The sequence below is a fragment of the Ananas comosus genome, linkage group 24 (genome assembly GCF_001540865.1).
Source record: "Ananas comosus cultivar F153 linkage group 24, ASM154086v1, whole genome shotgun sequence".
NCBI lineage: Eukaryota > Viridiplantae > Streptophyta > Magnoliopsida > Poales > Bromeliaceae > Ananas > Ananas comosus.
In genome coordinates this window covers 6993723-7021359 of record NC_033644.1, presented here as the reverse complement: position 1 = coordinate 7021359, position 27637 = coordinate 6993723, and the positions used below count along the sequence as shown (strand labels likewise).

The window sequence follows — 27637 nt, the reverse complement described above, 5'->3', positions numbered from 1 at the left end:
GAAAGAAATATTATTTTATTATTCTATTTAACGGTCCGTAATTATAGTAAAATAAAAATAAAAGTATCACTATAACAAAATTAGGTTATAGAGACACATGTTTGGGACATTTTTGTATAAGTGTCCCATTATGCCAAAAGTTATTAAAAAATCTACTAATACCTAAATATAAAGTCTAATCCAACCAAAAATAAAAGATTGTTCTACTCAACCCACCCCACCCAGCTCATTCGGCTCGATTACAAACAGAAAAAAAAAAAAATCGATTGCCATATCTCCTTCTCCCCTCACTCAATTCACTGAAATCCTAGACGAAGAAGCTTTCCCTTTCGTCCTCCTCCGTCACTGCAGCCAATAAGGTAGAGTTCTGGCGGTTGCTAAATGCTTAAATAAGTATTGATAAATTAGCGGCACTCTTTTTAGATTATAGCGACACTCTTTAACTGTCATTATATAACTAGCGACACCACATATGACAACACTTTTTAAAAGTGTCGGTAATTTAGCCAGCAATTTTTTTTTTATCTGTACCGATATTTAAAAGTGTCGCTATAGATCATTTTTGTTTTAGTGTATAGAATAGTTAAATGCAACTTTCTAAAATATAGAATTGTAAAGTGAAAATACGATAAACCTCAAGGGAAAAATTGAAGTTCATCTTTGTCCAAACGTCATTTTACTATTACTATAAAATGATTTTATTACTTTGTCATCCTACATGGTACAATAAGATTGGTTTGAGATATATTTTATGTGATGTATTTGCTATAATAAATATTTTTCCAGCTAAAGAGATTAGATATATAAAAACTACTTGACTTAAAAATCTTTGCTTAGCTATCTGAATAACCATAGATTTCAATTCATAGTGTAGAAAAATTATATTATGTGCGGTATGAAAAATAATACGATAAAAAATATATATATATAATATCACATTATAAGCATAAATTTCTATGTACCAACTTGATTTTGCATAATAATGTTAAGATGCCCCTTGCTTCTAACCAGATTCTTGCTACTAAAAAATAACAATAATAGAGAAAAGGTTATTTTTGGATTTATAAAAATAAGCAAAAGAATGTACAAAGCCCGTCGGAACATTAGTTTTTTTTTGCGAAATAGATACCTAAATTTTTAATTTTGGCAATTATATCTCCTAAACTTTATAATATAATTCGATAGACTTTTCTTTTGAAATGAACTCACTAATTTCACAATCATTTTGATAGAATATCATGCATATATAAGTTAAGCATGAAGATCGAAAAATAAGTTGAATTAAACTTTAATTTTTATGGCTGTTTTAACATATTAGAATACAAATAGTTCTTTTTTCCGTTGTTTAAAGTTTCACAAAACAGTAGGCAATATATACGATCAAAATTAATTATATAATTAACAACTTTAACGGAAAAGAGAGACCTCTTGAATTATTTGATAAAGTTTTTAAAAATTAAGAAAAAACTTTAAATACCACCCCTATCATTTTACATTTTCTTATTTCAGTATTCTGTGGTTTAAAACGTATCACTTTAGTATTTTATGATTTCGTTTTTCTCTTTCCGTTATTCCTTTCGTTAATTTTTTTCGTTAAACTAATGATAAAGTTAAAATCGGGGTATTAAAATAAAAATTCAGTAAACCACATGGCACTAAAGTGAATATTCGATAAATCATAAATAGGGTATCTGAAATTTTTTTATATATGATTTAAGAAAAAGTTAATGAAATTGCTGATAGAAAGAGAAATATGAAATTACAGGATATATCCTAAAAGGGGATACACATTAAATTATAGAGTATTAAAATAAAAAAATACCAAATCATAGAAATAATATTTAAAATTTACTTAAAAATTAATTGTCAAAATTGAAAGTTCAAATACGTGTTTAATTACAAAAAGGCTAAATTTTTTTTTTTGTTTGGTTCGGGGTTAAGTAAGAACTACTTATTTCAGGGATAGAGTTAAGTTTAGGGTTAAGATGGAGTTAGAGCAGTTTTGTGTTTGGTTGAGAATTGAGTTTAGTCCAGATGTAAGCAAAATAGTGTTTGGTTTGAGTAAATGGAATAAGAAGAATAGTGAGTAGTTATAAATAGAAAATAATGATATTACCGCACTTATTATATTTGAATTTAAATTTTTTATTTTATATTTAAAATTTTAAATTTAAATAGATAACTTTTAAAATTAAAAAAATTCAAAATTAAAATCTATATTTTTAAATCTGAAATTTAAAATAAAAAATATTAAATTTAAAATTTAAATAATTAAAAATAATAATTTAAATTTTAAATTTTAAATTTAAAGTGTAAATTTTAAAATTTTAAACAATAAATATTAATTTTAAGATTGCAAATTATACATTTTTAAAATTTTAAATATAAAATGTCAAATTTAAAATTTAAACAATTTAAAAATATTAATATTAATTTTAAGATTATAAATTATAAATTTTTAAAATTTATAAATTAAAATTAAAATTTTAAATTTATATTTAAAAATTAAATTAGGATGGAATTAACTTAATCCGACACGGGAGGGTGGGGTTTGTTAACCGCACTCCACGGGGTTAACAAACTCCACCCCCAAATGTTTCCAGAAACATTTGGGGATAAAAGGGGTTGGGTTAACCCCCTAACCCCTTTTATCCTCCAACCAAACGCACACTAATTAGGGAATGGAGTGGCTACTGGTTAATTAGTTACTACTTAGTTGTCACCTGTACACCCGGCGCAGCAGGCAATAAAGTCTCCACGTCCACGCCAACAAACTCCAACTCACTCTCAACCCCTTTATTCCTGCGCTTCCGTACTCATCCCTTCACGCTCTCCCAAACAGCCTCCCTCTTTCTCTCTCTCTCTCTCCGCGTCTCCTTTTCCTTCCGGTATAAATAAAGAGCAAATCTGCGACAACAATTATTATTATATCCCCATTCCCTATTCCTGATTCTCATTCTCCCTTTCTCTTTTATTCTTCTTCTTCTCCTCGGCCTCCATTAATGGCGCCGCCCCCCTCGTCTTCGGCTTCGACGGAGAGGGAGACGATGACGACGAGGAGGAGCGTGCTCGTGACGGGGGGCGCGGGGTTCATCGGGAGCCACACCGTGCTCCAGCTCCTCAGGGAGGGGTGCCACGTCTCGATCATCGACAACCTCGACAACTCCGTCCCCGAGGCCCTCGACCGCGTCCGCGCCCTCGCCGGCCCCGCGCTCGCCCAAAACCTCCGCTTCTTCCTCGTATAAACCCTAGCTCTCTCTCTCTCTCTCTCTCTCTTGTTCTATCTCTCGCCCTTTTCTTTCTCTCTCTAGATTTTGAGAGCGCTGCGCGCGCATTGCTTGCGTTTGCAGGGAGATTTGAGGAGCAAGGAGGACCTGGAGAAGGTGTTTTCTTCAAAAAGGTGAGTTTCTTGTTTTTATCCTCAATTAGTTTTATTGTGCTTGTACTTTTGTGATGGCTGCGTTTGGTATATAACTAAATTTTGGAGAACAATTTTGTTGTTTCTGAGAACAACGGAGGTATTTCTGTATAATATATAACTAGTGCAAAAACCCGCGCGATGCGGCGGGTAGATAATAGAATCCCAAATTTAAAATTTTAAAAAATAAAATTATATTTAGAATCCTAAATACTAATTTTTCTAAATTATAAAATTTGGAATGAAAGTTATATGGCTCCAAAACATCACTATTCTTCAATAAATTGTGTCTAGAAGCTTTAGAATTTTACTAAATTCTAAAATTCATACTATAAACTTCATGCTTTAAAGTCAAAATAAAATAAGTCTCTTACACATATCCTTCAAATATCCTTCAAATATTATAGAAATATAATCTTATGATAGTTTTGCTGGAAAAATCTTCACTTCTCTTCTTCATGGGAATCAGAAGACTGGATTAAACTGCAAATAAGAGTACACATTCAAGTTATTTAAGGCAATATTTTAAAACTTCTTATGAACATAATTTTAAAAAGTGTGTATAGAAAATAATATTAGTAATTAAATTTTTCCTGATGAAACAATTAAAATTACTTTCTACTTTGCTTTAAAAAAAAAATTTCTATATTACCTGAGCATTCTTTTTTTTCCTCTTGATTTCCTCGCAGTTTCCTCCAACTTGTTATTTAAGCTTCTCATTTTGATAATTTCAAAATTGCACATACAAAATAATTAAAATAAATAAACAAATTAAACTTGACGAAGATGGACTAATTAGAAGTCTTGTGGAGGAAAAGTGAAGGATCGTAATAAATTAATTAGAAATAAAATGGTGAGAATTATAAATGACAAGGGGAACATTTAAATACATAAATTGGAAGTTTAGTAGTGGGCCATTTTAGATGTATTAATTAGATACGTTAATTAAAAATTTAATGGAGAATTTAAATACATTAATTGGAAGTTTAGTAGTAGGCCATTTTAGATGTATTAATTAGATACGTTAATTAAAAATTTGATGAAGAGAAGGGGAAGAATCACATGGTGGTGAAGGTGAAGAAAAACTTGATAGGGAACCATTTAAATACATTAATTGGAAGTTTAGTAGTAGTCCATTTTAGATGTATTAATTAGATACGTTAATTAAAAATTTGATGAAGAGAAGGGGAAGAATCACATGGTGGTGAAGGTGAAGAAAAACTTGATAGGGAACCATTTAAATACATTAATTGGAAGTTTAGTAGTAGGCCATTTTAGATGTATTAATTAGATACGTTAATTAAAAATTTGATGAAGTGAAGGGAAAGAATCACATGGTGATGAAGGTGAAGAAAAACTTGCCACGTGGCAAAATATATTGAGGATTCATTTTGATGAAGTGAAGGGAAAGAATCACATGGTGGTGAAGGTGAAGAAAAACTTGCCACGTGGCAAAATATATTGAGGATTCATATAATTTAATAGATAATAATTATAAATTTACGTTTGGATATATTCGGGAATATTTTAGAGGATATTTTTAATAGCGTTTGGATAAAAAGTCAAGAATAATGTCCAAATATATTTTTAAAAATAAAATAATTAATTTATATTAGTATATTTTATATAAAGTTATTTATAAAATTATTTCATTTTGTAATTTATAATATAATATTTTATGTAAGTTTAATTTAAAATAGTATATTTATTTTATTATATATATATAATATTTAATATAAAAAATAATTAAATATTAATACATAAATAGTAAAACTTAATCAAATATATAATATATTAAATTTAATTAATTTATATTATATATAAGATTTAAGTATAAATATATTATCATAAAAATACTATGTATATTAATATATTTATTTATTTATTTATTTATCTAATAAAATAAAGAGAAGAACAGAGGGAGTGTTTGGCGAATTCGTTTGTGGGTGTTTGGTACGCGGGAGTCCCATTCCGATTCCGACTCCCGAGTAGGGATGCAAACGGATCCAGGTTGGTGGAGTTCCCACCCCGATCCGCCCCGACGGGAGCAGTAAATGGGAGAAAATAAACGGATTCGGGACAGGAAACGGGGTAAGTTTTACAATCCGAGACGGATTCGGGGCAGGAAACAGGAAAAATTTTGACCCGCCCCGAATCCGCCCCGAATCCGCCCCGAATATCATTTGTATTTTTAAAAAATATTCCCAAAAAATAATATATTTATAAAAAAAGTTTAAAATACAAATAAGTTATTACTCTCATTTCTAATGTATTTGAAATATTTGAATTTTGTTTTGAATTGTGATTGATATTTTTAATTTTTACCATTAATATTGTTAAATTATATATATAATATTATTAAAAATTATTAATTTATATTTTACAAAATATTAATAATATTATAATTTTATAAAAAATATTAGTTGGCGGGCGGATTCGGAGCTGCCGGCGGGAGGCGGGTTACGATGCGAGGCGGATTATGGGATGTATTTTTTAACCGTCACGATTCGGGGCGGGAGCGGGCCAGTGATTTTTGCTAGTCGGGGGGGAGGCGGGGGGCTCTCCGCCCCAGATCGCGCCGTTTGCATCCTACTCCGAGTGTCCCATCACTTTCTTTTTTCAATCCGGCCCTAGAAGGCGGATTAGAAGTTGAATCGGACGGAATGGATATTTATTCGGATTAAATTTATTTTTTTAATATTTTTAATTGAAATATGAGTTTAAATTTAGAAATTAAATATATTAATTTTTAATTTTAATTGGATTTGAATTAAAAATTAAATTTAATCAAGTATTTTGAATCTAACTTATGAATTTGAATTTGAATTAAATTTTAATTTATATAAAGATTTTATTCAAATTTTTTTTAAAACTTAAATTAAAATTTATGATTCAAATTAAAATGTAAAATTGTAATTTTAAGTTTGAATTTGAATAAATCAAAATTAAGTTTCATATTTTAAATTATCCACTCAACTTCAAAGTTTAATTTTTTAAAAAAATAGATTTAAAATTTTGATATTATTTCAAAATTTTGATGTAAATTTTTAATATTTAATTTTCAATTTGAATTTAAATTAATATATTATAAAGATAAAGTTAGTATATTAATTTAATTACGTTTTTTATATCTACCTGAACCAAAGACCGATACAGAATTAGGTAATGCGTCATTCCGATTTCGATTCCAGCTTATTCTGATTCCGATTTCGACTTCGAACCAAACACGCCCAAAGTTGTTTTGAGTTCCCCTAGGAACAATTTTTAACGAATTGTTCCAGAACAACCCAGGACAACCCGTTTTGACCCGAACAACCCGTTCCCCGAAGTTCTGCTTGCGTTTGGCTACAAATTGGGGGATATCCCCCGTTGTTCCGGGATATCCTCCGTGCCAAATACAACCGTGTGGTTTAGGGGGTGTTTTGCTGCAAATAGTTGCAACTGCACTGCAGTTGTAACTACATGCATATCCGAATTCGGTGTTTGATTTAATGCATTTGAATTCAATAGCTGCAGTTAGAAGTTTATAAGGAAGTCCAACTGCTGCAGCAGCAGCAGATGGAGAGAGTAATTTTAAACGAAAAATAAGCTGACCTCTCTAATCAGCTATTAAATAGAAAATATTTTTCCTTTTATACATTGAAGGTAATCTCGCTACCTTATATATAAAGTAATAAACTTTTAAAAATACATTGTTTCAACTATAGACAACTAAACAATTATATCCAATCAAATAAGCTGCATGTAGTTATAATTACTATATTTTCAATTGAATGCGTCTCCAACTATATTATATTTCTAATTGCATCCTAACAATTGGCTCCTTAGCTCATTTTGTACTTTGTCATCTTGTGGTTCAAAAAGTTCAATTATAGTAACCTCTCGATAGATGAGGTAAAAAACAATATATTTTACAAACTGCATAATAATAAAGTGCAGATTATAAGATGGTAAAATACTATTATCTTATTAGCATGCCACTTGTTAAATGGTAGGTCCTTATGGGAGAAACAAAAGTAAAAGGTAATGAAGTTCAACTTTTTAAACCATTACGGTGGCAAAGTGAAATACTTAAGTTGAAGTTTAACCAAATATTTGAATATTGTTTTCTACTTCCTACTAGTTTAAGTCCTACTAGTTTAAGCTTTTAGAGAGCAGTCAAAAAGGAAAAAAGGTTTCATAGTAATTGGTTCTTTAATATGATATAAGAGTATGAGATCATGACCTATAGACTCCTACATTTAGTTAGCTTCCTCTCATTTAATTCAAGTTCACATTTTGAACCAATCAAAAATGTATCCCAGGCATGTGGGCAGTTTTCTCCTTACATTACTTTTTTTTTTAAGCATGGAAATAGGATTTATATTGAAGGTTATCAGTTAATTGGAGATGCTAGATGGGATATTTGCGTTGAGCAATGGTAAGCTCACTTCCAAAAATTCATGGAAGTAGAAATTTCGCAGTTGGAATTATATAATCAAGAGATTTACACAAATCATATAATGATGGGCCCTACACACTATCCAAAAAATCAATCACTTTGGACTACATCCTATTTCAATCTACTCTTGGGAATGAGCATAGCATTATTCATTTGAACTCCGAAAAAAAAAAACCTATCATAAGGTCTCTAAGTATATGGATTTGCTTGTACATGAATTTGGTTTTGTTTTGGGTAATCATGTGTTGAGCTACTCTTTGTGTTTATTTGTAATATAGTATGTTCTGATATGCATGTGAGCAAACCAATTTTGGGAAAGTGTAACGCCCCCAATAGTCCCATATCGGATGGGATATTGATTCCGATCAGTTTATATGAGGCCTACACGCTAGTAATAATAACTAGGCTTAAGCATTTTGGGCCGGTTGTTGGGCCCAACGAGTTATTGTTGCTAGCGGGCTGGGTCGTTACATTTGGTATCAGAGCCGGTTCACCAGCTGGACATGTGTGGCGAGTCTCGACTAAGCCAGGGTCTGGATGACGGGCTAGCGAGACGAGTCTCACATCGCCTGGTGATCTTGGGCTGTGTGTGTGTGATTGGACTGACGAGGACGTCAGGGCCTTAACGGGGGGAGTTTGTGACACTCCAATAATCCCACATCGGNCGTCCTCGTCGGGTCCAAACTAGATCACAGACAGACAGATCAGGACCGGAATTACCAGGCGATGTGAGATTCTAGAGGTAGCTCCTACGGGTTCAAGAGGTGGCCTCTCACCAAACCCGTTGGTGTAGCACTTTGTCCCGCATAGCACTTAGACACTTACGGCTGGTATTCGGCTCTGATATCAATTGCAACGACCCAACCCGCTAGCAACAATAACTTGTTGGGCCCAACCACTGGCCCAAAATGCTTCAGCTTAGTTATTATTACTAGCGTGTAGGCCTCATATAAACTGATCGGAATCAATATCCCATCCGATATAGGACTATTGGGGGCGTTACAGAAAGTAACCCTTTCATGCACAGGCTTTGTTATGGACAGTTATATGATGTACAAAACTGTATTTAGTTGTAGACATTAGTGGGTTGGTGGTGATGTGGAGATTTCACCCAATGGTTTGCTTGTTCAGTGCTTCATTATGTTTTGCAGAAAAATATATCGAACCCTCCAAACTCTAGCCTAGTTACATTTAGCCACCCAAACTTTAAAAAGCTAAAAAAATCACATGAACTTTTAATTTGTTTCATTCAACTACTCCACCCCACTTTTCGTAAAATTTTTGAACTAAATATATGGCTTGGGACAGTCATTTGACCTTGAAAAGTTCATGTTTACTCATTTTCTTTTTGAATGCCTAGATGATTCTAAGGGAGATTATCATGGGTTGTAGGAGGCATTCTCATTTCCATTCTTGATGGGAATTATTGTAGTCTATTAATTAGTTTTTAACGATCTCCCAACCTAAGTGACTTTATAAGCTAGTAACAAACTTGCCATTCCCAATATAAAATATACAACATTTCCGGAATATTACAAACCATGAACCAAACAGCCCTCAAGGGTATTTGACTTTATTTATCTTTATATAATTGCTACCTAATAAAGAAGACTAGCTGAAATCGGGGTCAGGTAGCTAATTGAAGAGAATTGAAAGTTCATGCAGTTTTTCGTTTTCTTTGTATTTTTTAAGTTTGGGTGGTTAAGTGTAATCGGACATAAGCTCAAGATGATCCGACATATATTTTTCTTTATTTTATTGCTATTACTTAGTCAAAAGCTACAGAGAGTTCCTTCTTGTGAAGAAATCAATTTATTTAGAAACTTAATTATTTCATCAATGAATGTCATTTGATGTTGTTTTCTCGCGACGATCACAAGGTGAAGAAAATTTATCTGATCAGTTAGAATTCAAAGACCTAGTCTTTTAGGAGATTGTTTCTTCAATATACTTTGTTAGTACTTATCATAAGAAATATGATAGCACTAGGAGCAGCACCTTCGAAACCCAACAACAATTTTTGTTACTAATCATTTTTTTTTTTTAGGGTAAATACTCAAACTCATTCAACCATGATCAGATCATTTTATCTTCACTTATGCCAGAATTTAAATTTTGCACATGTGGCAGCTTTTAGTTTTTCCCACTCTACTGTGGGGCGATCTCAAATGAATCTTTTCCCACCTATGTAGCAATGCAACAATTATTTTGTAATTTCACTAATGGTCGTTGGTGACTTACATTTGCTGTAGCTTTCCAATGCCTGTTTGGCTTGACTTGTGGTACAATTCATATTCTCACGAAGAGGTCAAGCATATAGCAAAGAAAATGTTTGTAGCTCTTTTCAGTTAGGGAGTTGAGATGAGGTTGCGGACCCCTAGCAGAAGCTCTGATTTACAGATCTGCTTCTGCTGCAGCATGTAGCTGTTAGGTGGACTAAACAAAAAAGTTGTTTGTGCTGCTTCTAGCAGCTTACTTAAATAGTTTTCTGCAGAAGACCCAACTAAACAAATGAGCATCTCAGTAATTCATTGTAGCAGAGTATGTATGACTTTCACATTCTTATCTTTAGCTCGTCGATAACAGAAAATTGTTGTATCCATAGGTATGATGCTGTAATTCATTTTGCTGGGTTGAAGGCTGTTGGAGAGAGTGTTGCGAGACCTTTCCTCTATTATGACAACAATTTGGTTGGAACAATCAATCTCTATGAGTTCATGGCAAAAAACGGTTGTAAAAAGGTTTTCTTCACATCTAATACTTGTTTTCCACTAACTATATAGCTAATATTGTAACTCACAGCTTTTACTATAGTGAAGTTACAATGTACAAATTATGAGTTGCTTGTAGTTAATTCAACTAGGGCTTTGCTTTTTTACATTGTACTTATGCTTTTTTACCCCTTGTTTTATTTTCCTATTTTTGTGTGAAATAGATGGTATTCTCATCCTCTGCTACTGTTTATGGCCAACCCGATAAAATTCCATGTGTTGAAGATTTCGAGCTAAAAGCAATGAATCCGTATGGTAGGACAAAGGTATGTTTAATTGTCAAGTTATTTATTTATTTTTCCAGCTTGTTCTTGGCTCGACTAGTGGAAAAGCTTCTCTACTCCAAGATTCTGAAGCTTTTGTCAACCATTCATTTGCTAATAAATAGTTCATAGTTTTTGTTGTAGCTAGAAGCTAAAATGAGCTTTTGCCAAGTAGCAGAAGCTTCAAGTAGTTGAAAACTTCTGCTTTTGCTGCAGAGAGAAGTAATGGAGGGGATTTTAGTGAAAAAGCTATTGATGCTTTTTCGAACAGATTGCTTTTGTTTCTCCTTTTTTTTCTGAGGAAAATGTGAACAGATTGTTACGACAACTTTACTCAAAGAAGTCCTTATTTTAGATTAGCCATGTGTTATGGCGTGAAACATCCTTATAATTATCAGGAAAATCTTTTACTTGGTGTACTTGCATCTTCACATTCTGTAAATTTTGGTGTAATAGCTTTTTCTTGAAGAGATTGCTCGGGATATCCAAAAAGCTGACCCTGAATGGAGAATCATACTGCTAAGATACTTCAATCCTGTTGGAGCTCATGAGAGTGGTCAAATTGGTGAAGATCCGAAGGGTATTCCGAATAATTTGATGCCTTACATCCAGCAAGTTGCTGTTGGTAGGCTGCCTGAGTTGAATGTGTATGGCAAAGATTACCCAACAAAGGATGGTAGCGCGGTAAGTAAAGATTTAGATATCTACTTGTTACTTTTGTTTACTATATTACTTCTAGCTGTCTAGTATCATAGGTTGTAGTTACTTTCTCATGAAAATCCTGCACTGTCTTGGTTGAGCCTGAATTAGCATGTGCCGTGTGGGTTCTAGTGTCTGTTATCAGCAATTCTAACCCTTTTCTTCCCAGCGCCCGCCCCTTTTAGTGGTGACTGAATGGCCATTGGAACAGCTTTTAGAAGTCATAATTTAGCACCATTAATATGCCAAGATTGTGTATATACTCGAACATGTTTATTGTCAATTACTTATTCTTAACATGTTCGTCTTCGAAATTTTTACTTCGCTATAGATAGTTATTTTACTGCCATGTCTGATTAGAAGCTAAAGGCAACTGTTGACTCTGTTATTTTGTATAATTCAAGTATTCTTGTTTACTAATTGTTTTCCTCATTTTTCTTGGAATTAACAACATTGCTTCGGCCAGAAAATAACTACATTTGACACGTTAATTCTACCATTCATGAATATTAGTTCATACCTTTTCATTTAGCTGTATCCCAGTATATGATGCTTTTGCTTCTGAATTAGGGGAAATAATATCTTAAGACAAACTCTCTCGCAACTAAGTTTCCTACTATTTCTATAATAATGTATGTTTAAGTGGAAAAATTAGTATGGCTTTAAATTTATCTGCCTGTGATTCTTCCCCAATCAGATTCGAGACTACATACACGTCATGGACTTAGCTGACGGTCATATAGCAGCCCTGCGGAAACTTTTCGCCACTGAAGATATTGGTCTCTCTCTCTCTCTCTCTCTCTCTCTCTCATTTGCACACATTGACACACATGCACATTCCATTATCAACTTAAAGCTTTTTTATTTTGTTTAGGTTGTGCTGCCTACAATTTGGGGACAGGATGTGGCACATCTGTGCTTGAAATGGTTGCAGCATTTGAGAAGGCATCTGGGAAGGTTAGTCAACAATGCAAGTGTTTCTCCTGTTCTAGATGTTGAAAATTAATACAACTTCTTTTTTTTTTCCCATCATTAATATAACTCGCAGAAAATTCCCGTCAAATTATGCCCAAGGAGACCTGGTGATGCCACTGCTGTCTATGCATCCACTGAAAAGGCTCAAAAGGAACTTGGTTGGAGGTACTCTTTCTTCTCCTAATATTGACTGCAACTTTGTACACTACCATAATACAATTCTATGGAGATTGAAGGTTGTCTAAAAGGATCAAAACATTCAGTATACATGAGAAAATTTACTTCTTGAGACTGGTAAAGTGATTTGTTTTGATCGAGCAATGCTATTATTATTGAAGCGGAATATCTGATTGCAGAGCAAAGTACGGCATAGAAGAAATGTGCAGAGATCAGTGGAATTGGGCTAGCAAGAATCCATACGGTTACCGCTCCCAGCCTTGAAAGAGTCCGGCAACTTCATTCTTACTCGAGATAATGGCAAAGCCTATGATGATCTTATTTAATTTGAAGATAATCTATAATTATCTAGTTTTTGTGAATAATATAATGCTTGTGAGGTTTATCATGTACTCTTGTGTGTTATAAGCAGTAAAGTTTCGCCGAAGGCGGTATATCATTTCCCTAAATGGCATTTTTATTAGGAGTAATGTTGTGCTTACTAACAAATCTTGCAATAGTTTACAAATTATGTGATTTACAGTTGGACATCCTCGTCGGTTTCGCAAATCATGACTGCCACTTCATGATTCATCCCTGCTTGCCAATAAAATCCATTCCGTATTCATGTTTGTAAACTCTTCTCTGTTGTAATGTGGTGGCCTATATGATGTAGGACTTAGGTTGAGTATAGATTTTGTTGAATTATTTATTCATCTTTGGGTCTTGGGCCTTGTGGCTCACGGGATATATTACCATTAATACTTTGGTGGACAAATTTTGTGGGCATCTGTCCCCAAACTTGTTTGGGGTTTGGGGACGGAGCTGAGGGGTGCCGCATGGTGTGGGGGCGCCCATCGCAGCCGCCCCATCACGGCCGCTCCTTTCTCTCACCTACTTCTTTCTCTCTAAAAAATTGGAGCCCACAAATGTTTTTTTCTCTTTTTCTTTTTTTTTTTTGTTTCCGAGGGTCACAGTGGGCGACCGCACACCAAGCGACGCCCATGGGCACCGTCCCCAAACAACTTGTTTGGGGACGATGCCCACAAAATGTCCCAATAATTGCATGCTGAGCTTGGCCATTTAACATGATTGTGACCCATTTAGCTTGGCCGTGCAGCATTATTGCTCACTTCAAAGAAGCATAGTGTGGAAATGCTAATTTGTTAGTGGTTTAGAACTAAGTTACAAGTAGCGTAAAACTGCTTAGAGAGTGTAAAGATTAGTATAGAATACAAGACATACTTTCATGTATGGTATAGTGTAGAACCAGAAAAGACGCAAAACATACTTTTTTAAAAAAAATAAAAATAAAAAGCTAAGAATTCTCAGGTTTTATATATTGCAAGAAATAAACAATGAAGCAGCATGCAAGCCTTTCCATCCTGGAAGCAATATGTTGATGAATTTTAGATTGAATGAACCAAAATTTTGCATAACATTGTCCAAAAGGCGAACAAAAAAGCGACACAAACTGTACAAGATTAGTCATTGTAATGGTTTGAACAACTCTCAAGGGAAAATGGCGTTAACGAAGGCCTCGGCATCGAAGGGTTGAAGGTCGTCCACCCCCTCACCAACACCTACAAACTTTACTGGTATACCGAGCTCATCTACCACACTCACCTGCAATAAAATTGACGTGAGATTATCACCGTTTGAACAGTTATGTATTGTTCGCAGCCGCATATGCGGTGCGGACAATGAACAGCACCGCACATTGTCTAGGTAGCCAATATGCAGTGGTCTGCATACGTGACAACATGTCCAGTATATTATTCGCAAGTCCATATAATTTGTGATTAGATATTGGATCAGATTATAGCGATATTCAAATCCGGTACTCATTTGATATCAAACCTAAGCCGTTCAGAGAAGAAAAGAAGAAATCAACATATAATGATTACACATCTAAATGTCGACATATACTTTTACAATCGGTATTAATATTTGCGTAGATAATTATGCTGATTTCTTGGATTACTAAGTATTGTGAATAACCACTTCGTAAGAAATCATTATTCATCATGCATTTTTAGCTAATCTTTAGTGCTGCTATTTATTTCTAACTTTAAGAAACAATTATAAATCTTCTGAAATTATATGAGCATGTTTTAAATTTTTAATGCTTCTAAACAACAATCGCATATATGCCCGCATATGCATCCGCATACTGCACATTCAATATTGCAGCAGGTGGATCACCCACATACCATACAACGTCTTTTATGACAAATATATTTGCCGAACAAAACCACAAGAAGAAATGCAAGCATACCACGCAGCCACCTCGAGCAGAACCATCTAGCTTTGTCAGGATAAATCCGGTAACTCCAACTACCTGCAATGACATTTTTCAGACGAATGAAGTAAAGGAAGACTGGAGTTCTTAAAGGACAAGTCATAAACACAATAAACATTTGGATACATCTTAAAGGGACTCTTTCTAGGAAAGCAGCACAGGGCTCCATTAAGGATAAACAGAGAAATTCCCTCAACTCATTTGACCAAGCAAGCCACATCAAAACTACCAATAAGAACTGTCTTAAACGCACTAAGTGGGTATTGATCATGAGGGAGAAATATGCGGATTCAAAAGACACACAACAGGAGATCGATTTTGTTTGACCCGAACCCTAAAAAGTATTGTTCCATGAAAAAGAAATCTGCTAGCAACAGCCATCTTCTAGCTTAAATATACATAACCAAAAGCAAGCATGGAATAGTTGCTAGATAATTACAATAAGGGGCCGTTTGGTTCAAGATTTGTAATATTCCAAACATATTGTATATTTTATATTAGGAATGGCAAATATGTTACTAACTTACCAATCCACTTGGATGAGAGGTGGACCCATGATAATTTAATATTTCTACAACCTAGTAGTCTACAATAATTCAGCTACTTCACTAACGCCTTTTACAACTATTCAACTTGAGTTGAATGACAATGATTTAAATATTTTCAATAGAAAATATAGAGGATTATCTGAATATTATAAACCGTGAAACAAGCAGGCCCTAAAGGTTTTTAAGTGTATTGCCATTTTCAGAGAACTATGCAAGGCTATTAGGGGTGAAAGTGGTTAGGATGAACTCCGATTGAATCCGGTGTCAGATTCAATCGGATCAGATTCGTTCGGATGTCAAAATTATGCATCTAGTTGAATTTGGATTCGTATACTATATTTACAATATTTTCGACTTCGGATTTGGATATGGATACACTAGAATATTTCGAATTTGGATTCAAAACAGGATGTCATATTCGGATTCAGATTTAGATTCAGATTCGGATTCGGATTATTCGAAAATTAATATATTTCATTAATTCATATATTGTGGAAAAATAAAAAAAGAGGGTGGTGTAGCTTAGATGGTAGAAAGCTATCTCACATGTCACATCTCAAATTATTTTTTAAATTTTGTGATGGAGATAAGGAGGACGTTAATATATGTTGTGGGAGGATAAGCTGGTTTATTATATGTTTCGTTTATTTTATTATGAGTTTCATATTAAAAATGCTTTTATGTTTTGCTAGATCTTAGATATTATGCAATAAAAAATAGGTATATAAAAAGTTGAACACGAATGTGAAAGTTTATTCACATTGTTGCTATTCTAGTTTATATTCATATGTGCATATTATTATATATTATTATCCGAATAATATCCAAATACAAATCTAATTTATATCCGAATCTGAAGAAATATTTAATCGTATTAGATTATGTTTTTAACGGATATGGTAACGAAAATTTAGCATCCAACACATATCTGCATCCGAATTCGCATTTGACAAAATATGAATGCGAATATGGTTTCGTCAAATATCTGATCATATTCGACCATTTATACCCCTAAATGCTATTCCAACAGCAGAAGATGGGAATTTCCAAAGGTAGCATACCACTGAGGATAAGAAACTTACATCATTGAACTCTCTTGCCTGCTGTAGCATATTCAGACCAGTTGTCCCATCCAGAACTAGCAAGATCTCCTATACAGCATAAGAAAGTGCCTCTGATAAGAGATAATGTGAAAGAAAAAAAAGGGTTCAATTGTGAGCTCGTGGTTATTTAAGTGGTAAGTTATCAAAGCTATTAGAAAGTCTAAGAACAGTGAGGTGCATTAATTTTGAACAAAGAGATTTAACCCGAAAATCTACTTCAAAAAAGCATTAGCATTCACAGAGCTAGTAACAGAGTAAATAAGACATTCAACATGGATATGTTGATATATTTCTTAAGCAAATGTATCGATAGTTCTCATTTTTTTAAATAGCTCTAAAAGATACATTTATGAGGCATGAAGTCTACTCCTAGCAAAAAAAGAATGGAAGACAGATTGAACAAATGACATTTCAGTAGCCTGACTAATAGAAAGCCCAAAAATCCTACAACATATCAAACCTAATGTAATAGAGAAAAACAACTGTAGAAAGACCAGGACATAAATTACAGCTACTGTTACTGCAGAATTTTGAAAGGGAAAACAGCAAACTAGAAGGAAAAATGGAATGAAGAAATGGTTTATTGAAGACAAATCAAAATATTGAAGGTAGAAGATACGAGAAAACGGATGAATATTTTCCAATCTTTGGAAAGAGAGCCATACATTAGGAGCACCAGGGATAACTTTAGCAACAGCTTTCTTGCACGAAACCAACTCTTCCATTAGGCTGTAATTTGTATGCAGACCTGCAAAATGTGGGGGAACAAAAGGCGAGTATCAGATAGTTATACTGAATCAAATTAATTACAGGGAACGCTATACGCACGTCCAGATGTATCACACAGAACTACATCATATCCTTGCTCCTTCCCCCTTTTCACAGCCTGTGAAAGAACTACCCAGGAAACAAAGTTAGATGGAACATGATTACCTTGTAACCAAAATCAAGCAAGTAAACTATTTTTGAAGATTTTAACATACAATATTTTGGTATAAATGAAAGTCATACCTGACGGAGCTTTGGCCTTCTCACCCTCAGCTACTACTATCTCTGAACCAGTTCTCTCAGCCCATATCTCCAGCTGCTCACTAGCAGCTGCTCTGAATGTATCACCTGCTGCCAGTAGTACCTGGATTGTATTTATATTAGCAAGCAGTACAGTTCGTTTGTGACAAATCATGTGCAAGACTAAATTGACAATCAGTACTCTGCTGAAGCAAAGTAGTTGCAGACAACAAACACTCAGAGATTCTGTTTTACTATGCTAAAAATGTAACTTGACAATTTGTTATAATATCTCGAGGAAAAACTAAACACTAAACAAAATGCCTAATACAAATCAACAGTGGAGGTGAAACAGACTTTTCTTGCTAACTAGTTTTTCACAGGACATACTAACAGCTATGAGGATTGCGTACCAGCTAGAAATCTGATGTTTCATTTCTCAATTCATTTGTTTGAATAAAGAGTTAACCCATCAAATGTAGGAATCAATTTTATGGTCTCCCATAACAGAAATTTTTAAATCTTTATTCTCTGATATCATAGTTCTACAAGTATTGATACTTCCACATTGTAGTTATATAGTACCGCAAGCTGAATCTATTTCAGTAACATGGTAGTACAGAAAATTCGTAGAAACAAGTATACAAAATATGCTTTTGTTTCTCAAATAAAATCCAAATATTAATATCTATAGCTAACCTTTACTCCCTCTTTCTTCAATCTATGAGCAAGCTTCCCTGCAATGTAATGGAAAAAGAAGCAATCTCTTAGAAAATCAAGAATATGTGCTCCTAGTACTGCCACATGACACAATCTACTCCAGAAATCTTTAGAGAAATAGATAACTGGATATTTAACAACAGAACAAATACACATATGCTACAATTCATATATGCTGAAGTGTACAAAAGAGAAAAAAGGAAAAAAGGTGATTTGAAAGCAATAATGGATTAGAGCGCATAGAAGGGATCTAATGATGATGTACTTACTTATAAATGAATACAAACAGAGAGTAATAGACTCTTAAAGATCATGTTATAGTATTCGACTTGGTGTTTCATCTAATTATATATATATATATATATATATATATATATATATATATATATATATATATATATATGAATAATAAGGGCATATAATCAGCCGCAACAAGAAGTGATTACCAAGAGAGGTTGTCTTTCCACCTCCATTCACACCAACAACCATGATCACCGCCGGCTTCCTGGGATCAGAAGGACATCAACAACCTCCGCAGTTTAAAGCCAATCAGTCAGAATAGAAGATCAACTGAATGCAAAAAACAAATTCTACCAAATCAAGAAGGCAAAACCTGAATCCTAACTGAAGCTCCGTTTTGCTACCTTTGTTTGTCAACAGCTCAAGAACACACCTTTTCAAAGCATCCTAAACAACCAAATCTTGGTTATGAAATTCCATGAAAATGGTACCATTTGGAAACATTGGGAATGCTTTCAAAAAGCACCAACAAGTTATGCGACAATAGGCAACCAAATGCAGTAAATTGCATCAGAAGTTCTTGACCTTTTAGCAAAATTTCAGTGTGGCACTTGAAAGAATTGGAAGACTTTCATATGATTGATTTTCACAAACAATAACAGACATAATTAGCAAGGAAAGGAGCCCAACATCTGCTAACATGGCATTAGACAGTACTAAAATCAGCACAGGAATAATCTTAAAAGCCCACTCACGTACATGGCCGAAATCAGAAGAACCATGTCATATTCAATGACAGGAAAGATAATTAGAGAGACTGTGTGAGGATGGTACCATATTAGAGTAGGACTGGGAACTAGGAAGATTGATGGTACCATGTTACTAGAAAGATTGATCTTATTTGAAACGGAACTAGGATAGCGTTAATAGGAGGCATTCGACAAAAGAAGATAGTAGTAAAATAAATGCCATGTTTGGATGCAAGAATAAAATATCAAATAATAACATACGCAGTATGAAGATTTTCTTATATGATTGGAAACTAGGAGTTTGATTTTTGCTCCTTGAAAGATCTTGGCATCTAGGGGACGCAGGCGGTAAGGGGGTTACCATGTTAGGGTAGGACTGGTTGTGATACCATGTTACGAGAAAGAATGATCTTATATAAAATGGAAAGAGAATAGCGCTAATAGGAGGCATTCAACAAAAAGGGTAAGATAGTAGTAAAATAAATGCCATGTTTGGATGCTAGTATAAGATATCAAATGATAACATACGCAACATGAAGATTTTCTCGTATGATTGGACACTAGGAGTTTGATTTTTGCTTCTTGAAAGGTCTTGGATTCATGATTTGGCAAAACAGCATAAATCTTGTGATTTATCTTATTCCGGAAAGGAAGACAGGTTGAATATATTATCCATTCTACACATTTGATCACACTCATCTCCCAAATAGTACATGCTTCTTGAGTAAATTGAAGAAATACTGAATAAGATGTTCATGCATCCAAATAGCGTCTTACCATCATCAAGTAGTTGACATCAGAATCGAATTAAAGACTTCTTGGAATTGAGAGGGCTTAGGACTAGCTCTAACACTATGTTACCAAAGGATTGATTTCTTATGGGAATAGGGGTAAGATAGCAATAAAATAAAGGCCAGGGATAAGACAGCAATAAAATTAGTCATCTTCCTCCCCCTATCTTTTCTTTTCACTCGCTTCCTCATCTTGCTTGTTCGGGCTTCTGTTTTCCTCTGGCTGAAAGTTCTCAATAAATCGAGAAAGAATCTATGCCTTCAAAAAAGAGATCGAACCAGAATAAGAAATCTAATAATAACTTATTCGATATGAAGATTTTCTTGTGTGACTAGAAACTAGGAGTTTGATTTTTGCTCCTTGAAAGGTTTAGGCATAAATCAAGGATTTAAGTGTCGTGGCATGGGGTCGCGCCGGAAACTTGCCAGCACGGTGCGTGCCGAGCAGTGCCGATGTGTGCCGGTCAAAAAAATTCCTGTGTGCCGACACATAATAGCATGAAATATTTATTTTCTTTAGCAACAAAATATTCTAACTAGTTATTATGTCTTTTTATCACATCTTTTGAACTTTATTGAGGAAATTACTTACTTATTTAAAGAATAGAGGGTTTTGAGCTGTGTCCTCGGCACGGGGTCTGTATCGTGACGGTATTTTGTTGGCACGGTACGGCACTGTGGATACGGCCCGTGCCGACGGGCACTTAAAACCTTGGCATAAATGATTTGGCATAATAGCATATTTCATATGATTTCTCTCATTCCACAATAAAGACTTGAAGGTTGAATATGGTATCAATTCTACACATTTGATCACATGCCTCATCCCCCAAGTAGTACATGTTTTTTGAATAAATCAAAGAGATATGCTAAATAAGATGTTTATACATCCAAACCGGGCCTTACTATCATCAGGTAGTAAAAATCATAATCGAATTAAAAACCTCTAGGAATTGAGGGGGCATAGTACTAGCTCTGATACTATGTTACTAAAAAGATTGATTTTGTGTGAAACGGAAGGGTGATAGTCTTAATAGGAGGCAATCGATGGAAGGGATAAGATAGCAGAAAGATAAAGGCCTTGTTTGGATGCCGAAATAAGATATCCAATGATAACCTATTCGGCATGAAAATATTCTTGTATGATCGAAAACTAGGAGTTCGATTTTTGCTCGTTGAAAGGTCTTAACATTCATAATTTGACAGAATAATATATTTCAGGTGATTTATCTTTTTTCGAAAAAAATGACTTAAAAGCTGAATATGTTATCCATTCTAGACATTTGATCACACTTCCAATCTCCTGAATAATACATGCTTCTTGAGGAAATCAAAGAGATATGCCGAATACGATGTCCATGTATCCAAACAGTCATGTTTGGATGCATGAATATCTTATTCCATATATACCTTTGATATATTTAAGAAATTGTAATATTTGGTAAATGAGAACTGTGACCAAATGTCTAGAACAGAATAACATATTTCACTTTCTAGTCAATTTTTTGGAATAAGATAAATCACATTGTAGTTGAAATATGTTATCCTACATAATCATGGATAACAAGACCTTTCAAGAAGCCAAAAGTTAAACTTTTTGCCCCCAATCACACAAGAAAATTTTCATACCAAATAAGTTATTTCAAGAACAACTTATTCCAACATCCAAACATAGCCACAGGCCTTAATGTCATCAAGTAGTAGATATCGGAATCAAATTAAAAACCTCTGGGAGCTGAGGGGGCTTAGGATTGGCTCTGATGCTATATTACCAGAAAGATCGATCTTATAGGAAACGACACGGGGATAGTCTTAATATGACGGAATTCGACAGAAGGGTTAACATAGATGTAAAATAAAGAGATTAGGGACCCAATTGTGATAACAAATTCCGTAGTAATACGTACGGGACCGACCAAACTGAAACTTCGCGCTAATCAGTTCAGGACTCCGTAGTTTTGAAGCTGCTACCTTAATCTCACTTCCGGACTTGAGCTTCCCAGCTAAGATATCGTCCCGCAGACTATCCACAATCTTTATCGAGATTTTCGGCCCAAAATCGGATACCAACAGCGCCTGAACAAAAGAAGATGAAGCATAGATCGAGCTTCAACAATTACGAACGTATCCACTTTGTGACTAGGGTTAGAAAATTGGGGGGAACCTCTTCGAGCTCGTCGAGGACGCGGTCGGTGTCGGCGAGGTTCCAGTAGAGGAGGAGCTCGTCGACGACGGCGAGGTTCTCGCGCGTCTTGGAGAAGCCGGAGAAGAGCTTCTCCACGTCGCTCTTCGCCTTCTCCTTGATCAGCCGCCCCAGCCGCGTGAAGAACCCGGTCTGCCCCGAGGCGGCGGCGCACCTGAACCGGGCGGCGGCGGCGGCGGCGGCGGTGGTTCGCCGGAGGGGGAGGAAGGCGCCGGAGGGGGGTTTTGCGGGAGGAGTCGGTGGGGGCGGCGAGAGGAAGGGGACGAGCCGCGAGGAGGAAGAAGCAGCGGCCATTATCGTCACTCCCGAGCTCGGCTTCGACGCGAGGGAGAGGGCGAGAGAAGTGGGGTTTTGGTCCGACGATTACGGACCTCAACTTTTCCCGAGCTGGATGGTGGTGAAAAGGAAAATGCTACTTCGTACACCCAATTGGGGGTGCACAAATTACACTCCATTCATTCGATAACTGGGGTGTTGATAAGGCCATCGACGAAATTGGCTCTTACCTGTATTGAGTGTAATAAGATTTACATCTACTTTTGAGGTGTACAAACAATGACATTTTTAATTTATTAGACATTATTATAATGATCGAAAATTTACAGATTAAAAATTAGAAATTTTAGATTACCTATATATAAAGAGAAATTTTATTTGTGCATCTGAAGGTGGAGTGCATATTTTACACTCAATTGTTCAAAGGTTCAAACAATTTTTTAAATTCTTAGTATTAAAAATTTATAGGATTATAATAAAACTAAGGAGATGAAATTGAGATTAATTTGATTACTGGATAGGTGGAATGTAAAATTTATAGCTACTTTTGAATATACAGATAGTCGCGCGCTTCTTGTAAATAATGCCCTTTTCTTCGAAAAATTTTCAATGACTAATTAATGGCTAGTTAATATATTTTCATAACTTTATGTTTTTAAGTAAACATTTTAAATATTTGACATCAAATCTTGGAATGAAATCTATATCTATATCTATATTTAAATTTCGATCTTCTATCTATATATATATATATATATATATATAGAAAGAGAGAGAGAGAGTTGAGCTAGAATACTATTAATAGTAAAAGACCTTTTTTGCTATCAAGTTTTTAGTCTTTGAATCAATTTTTTTTATCATTTCTAACCATTGGATTAAATATTATAACCTAGTGGGGACCACTCAACCCTGAGGGACTGTAAGGACTGAGATTTTTACAGTGTAGCTAAACTCTCAGTTGACGATNGTGGTTTTCTACCCCTCGAGGTAGTCGGTTTTCAAAATAGAGTTTCCGTGTGGGAAACAGTTTTCAAAAGGTTTTCAAATGATTTTTCATGATGAATGAATTAGAGTTCAAAAATAAAAGCTTCTGTGTGGGGAGCACTTTTAAATAGGATGGTTGTTGTATTGTGCATTGCATCATCCAGCGCCTAAGGAGTGCTTAGAGGCATACATCATTCTAAGGATTGTTAGCTGTATGGAAATACATATCATGCTTTGGTTGTTGATTGGTAAATGTAGGTTGTGGTTGTGATCCTGTTGTATCCGTTGGTACGCCGTGCAAATACAAAGGAGACTCTGCCCGAGTGGACAGAGGAACTTTGTATTTGTGGCGGGTCTGTACGTCACGTGGGCCAGGTTGAAAAAAAAAGGCACGTTTTCCGTAACTCTGTTTTTAAAAGGCTTTTAAAATCGGCCCCGGGGCGTGACAGGAACTAATATCATCTTAACCCTACAATTTCTCATCCAAGGGTTAAAAATTTGATAGCAAAAAAGGCCTTTTGCTATCAATAGAGCCTAGCTCTTATATATATATATAGAGAGAGAGAGAGAGAGAGAGAGAGAGAGTCCAGCTATGGTGGTTGTACAAGCACCAAATACTTGGTGCTTGTAAATTTTTTACCGTTAGATCTACGTCTTTGATCATTTTCACCCGTTAGATTATATTATTCAAACAACAACTTACTCAACCCTATGGGGCCCACATCATCCTAATCGGATATCTCTTAATCCAATGACGAAAAATCTACAAGCACCAATAACTTGGTACTTTTAAAAGCATAGGAGCTCAATTATATATATTTGGTGGTTGAATAGTATAATCTAATGGTTGAAAATGATCTGAGGAGTAGATCTAACGGTAAAAAACTTACAAGCACCAAGTGGTTGGTGCTTTTACAAGCACCATAGCTGGACTATATATATATATATATATATAGCCCGGCTGTGATACTATTCAATAGCACCAAGGATTTGGTGCTATCGAGTTTTCCACCGTTAGATTTAACCCTTTGATTATTTTTACCCGTTGGATTATACTATTCAACCAACCACTCACTCAACCCTAGGAGGTCCACATCATCCTAACCACATATTTCTCAATCCAAGGGTTAAAAAACTAATAGCACCAATAGCTTGGTGCTATTAATAGTATTCCAGCCTAGTTCTCTCTCTCTCTCTCTCTCTCTCTCTCTCTCTCTCTCTCTCTCTCTATATATATATATATATATATATATATATATATATATATATATATAGGCCATGGCTGCTATACTATTATGAGTATTGGAGCCCTCGTACTCATAAGTTGTTTTCGATGATGGAGTTTCCGAATCGACGATCCACTCCATTAAATATGATCTAGAGTATTTGAAACTTCTAGAAAATAAATTTCCTAAATTTTCGAAATCATAATAAAGTCCATCAAGTGGGCATAAAATGAATGGTCAAAATCGAACGATGTCCTAAAAAAGGATGATCAGATCCTTCAATTCAAGATCGGAGTTATTGATCTTTATCTATGCAGTGAATAGAATTTTCTATCAAAAATTCAACAAATTTTGATTCTTTTACATCGTTAAACTAGCAAGTATCCCATACCGGCCGTTAAAAATTGCCAAATTTGAGACCTCTTGATCGTAAGATAAATGATGTCGAAAAATTATAAAATTTGATTTTTAGAAGTTTTAAATGCTGTAAATAACGTTTAACGGTGTGGATCATCGATTCGGAAACTCTATCATCGAAAACAATTTATGAGTACGAGGGCGATCGTGTGTGTGTGTGTGTGTGTGTGTGTGTGTATATATATATATAACTAGGCTGGAATCTATACAATACACTATTTGATGCTCCTCCACGCCACGTGGCGTTCTCTTATTATTTGACCCTTCGCCTTCCGAAAGGCCACTTTCTCCTAATTCGACTCTTCACCTCTTAAAATGTCTCTCTCTCTCATCTCTCTCTCTCTCTCTAACCTCCTCTGATGCTCTCTCTCATCTCTCTCTCTCTCTAACTTCCTCTGATGCTCTCTCTCCTCCCTCCCAAAGTTTCTCTCTCCTATCTCTCTCTAACCTCCTCCAATGCTCTCTCTCCTCCCTTCCAAAGTTTTTCTCTCTCTGCTCTCTCTCTACTTATGCCTTCACTCTTTCCTTTCATTTGGTGGCTTGGGCGGCGACAGCGGCGGTCATAGCAGCGGCATTGGCTTGGACGACGTCAACAGCAGTAACCGCGACAACGCGAGCGGCGTTCACGGCAGCGATGGCGACTTGGGCGGCGTTAGCGGCAGACACAGCGGCGGCAACATCATACAAAAAAAAATCGCAACTACTAGCTTTTTTTTTTTTTTACTCCTTATTCTCTTCTCTTTCTTCTCTTTTTCTTCTTCTCTGTGCTTACCTATTCTTCTTTTTCTTTCTTCTTCCTTCTTCTGTTTTTTCACTTCCAGCCTGACAATAGCAGTGGCAGTTTGGGTGGTTGAGCGGCGGCGGCGGCGGTCACCGTGGCGTCGGCGTTTGCGCGCAGCAGCATCGGCGGCAGTCGCTACAGCAACGTTGACTTTTCTCCTTTTCATTTTCTCCTTTTTTTTCTTTAACTCTTCTCCTTATTCTTTTTTTCTTCTTCTCCGTAACTTTCTCTTCTTCTTCTTCTTCTTCTTTTTCTCTTCTTCCTTCTTTTCTTTACTTCTTGCCTCACAACATCGATGACAGCTTAGGCGTGCCAGCGGCGGCTTGGGCGGCGTCGGCAGTACACACGATAGTGGGAAGCAGCGTCGGCGATCGCTGCTGCAATGGCGGTCGCAGGGACAATGGCGGTCACAGCAACAATGGCGGTCGCTGCAACAACATCAGCAGTGGTCACGACAGCAATGGCCACTGTTTTCCTTTTCTTTTTTTTTCTTTTTTTTTCTCTTCTCCTTATTCTCTGTAACTCCCACTTTTTCTTCTTCTTCTTCTTCTTCTTCTTCTTCTTCTTCTTCTTCTTCTTTTTTTTGCTCTTCTTCCTTCTTTTTCTATTTGAAAGATAAGTGAAAATTTGATGTCACTATAAATTTTTTTCCCTAAAAAAAACTATTTTATATGATTTTATGTCGAACCAAACACCTCCTTAGATGTATTCTTTAAAAAATGATTATTTTTTCATATTTTTTTTTATTTTTATTTAATTATTTTTTTGAAATATTATATTTATATTATCTATCCGCAGTGAAACGCGGGTTCTACACTAGTACTATTAATAGTACCAATGACTTGGTGCTATTAAGTTTTCTACCCTTTGATTAAAAGATGTGCAGTTAGGATAATGTAGGCCCCCTTGGGTTGAGTGGGTGGTTAGTTGAATAGTATAATCGAACATATAAAAATAATAAAAGAGGTAAATCTAATGGCGAAAAACTTGATAGTTTGATAGTATCAAATGCTTCGTGCTATCGATAGTATCACAGCCAGACTCTCTCTCTCTCTCTCTCTCTCTCTCTCTCTCTCTCTCTCTATATATATATATATATATATATATATATATATATAGTGTAGAGCTACTATGCTATTGGAAGCATAGAGGGTCTGATGCTTCCAATTTTTTGACCATTGGACCAAAAAAAATTATACGGTTTGGATGGTTGCGGTCCCCCCCCCGGGTTGAGTAGTACCCCTAGGATTGAGTGGTCCCTCACATGTTATAGTATTAATCCAAATGTTAGAAATTATTAAGGGGTTGGATCCTGAAGGGCTCAAAAATCGAACAGCACAGATGCCTCGTATGCTTCAATCAGCATAGTAGCTCTACAAATATATATATATAGATATATTATATAATATTATATATAGGGCTGGCAAACTGACGCGAAGCGCTGCGTTCGACTCTTTGTTCGGCGTCGATATTCGGCGTCCTCGAGCTCGACCTGAAATTAATGAGCGAGCTTGAACAATAAAATGCTGAATTCATTTCAAGCCGAGCTCTGAGTATTACTCGGCT

The 27637-nt window shown here is 35.2% G+C and overlaps 2 protein-coding genes across 4 annotated transcripts; one reads left to right on the top strand and one right to left on the bottom strand.

Annotated features, from left to right (window-relative positions):
* LOC109728688 (bifunctional UDP-glucose 4-epimerase and UDP-xylose 4-epimerase 1-like) lies at window positions 2796–13272 on the top strand. Its single transcript, XM_020259161.1, has 9 exons — window positions 2796–3239; window positions 3351–3400; window positions 10465–10600; window positions 10795–10896; window positions 11350–11577; window positions 12290–12371; window positions 12467–12549; window positions 12641–12732; window positions 12924–13272. The coding sequence occupies exons 1-9, from the start codon at window positions 3003–3005 to the stop codon at window positions 13006–13008; spliced, it is 1095 nt and encodes a 364-aa protein (XP_020114750.1). The 5' UTR covers window positions 2796–3002; the 3' UTR covers window positions 13009–13272.
* Window positions 14101–22821, bottom strand: LOC109728687 (cell division protein FtsY homolog, chloroplastic). Of its 3 annotated transcripts, none has more exons than XM_020259158.1 (11): window positions 22349–22821; window positions 22057–22260; window positions 19018–19091; window positions 18851–18909; window positions 18384–18421; window positions 17688–17808; window positions 17505–17573; window positions 17342–17424; window positions 16656–16724; window positions 15002–15064; window positions 14101–14349 (listed from the first exon to the last, which is right to left on the bottom strand). In XM_020259158.1, the coding sequence occupies exons 1-11, from the start codon at window positions 22679–22681 to the stop codon at window positions 14236–14238; spliced, it is 1227 nt and encodes a 408-aa protein (XP_020114747.1). In that variant the 5' UTR covers window positions 22682–22821; the 3' UTR covers window positions 14101–14235. The 3 variants fall into 3 exon arrangements, with proteins under 3 accessions (XP_020114747.1, XP_020114748.1, XP_020114749.1); XM_020259159.1 differs by having other exon boundaries at window positions 22156–22260; window positions 22349–22818; XM_020259160.1 differs by lacking the exon at window positions 22057–22260 and having other exon boundaries at window positions 22349–22819.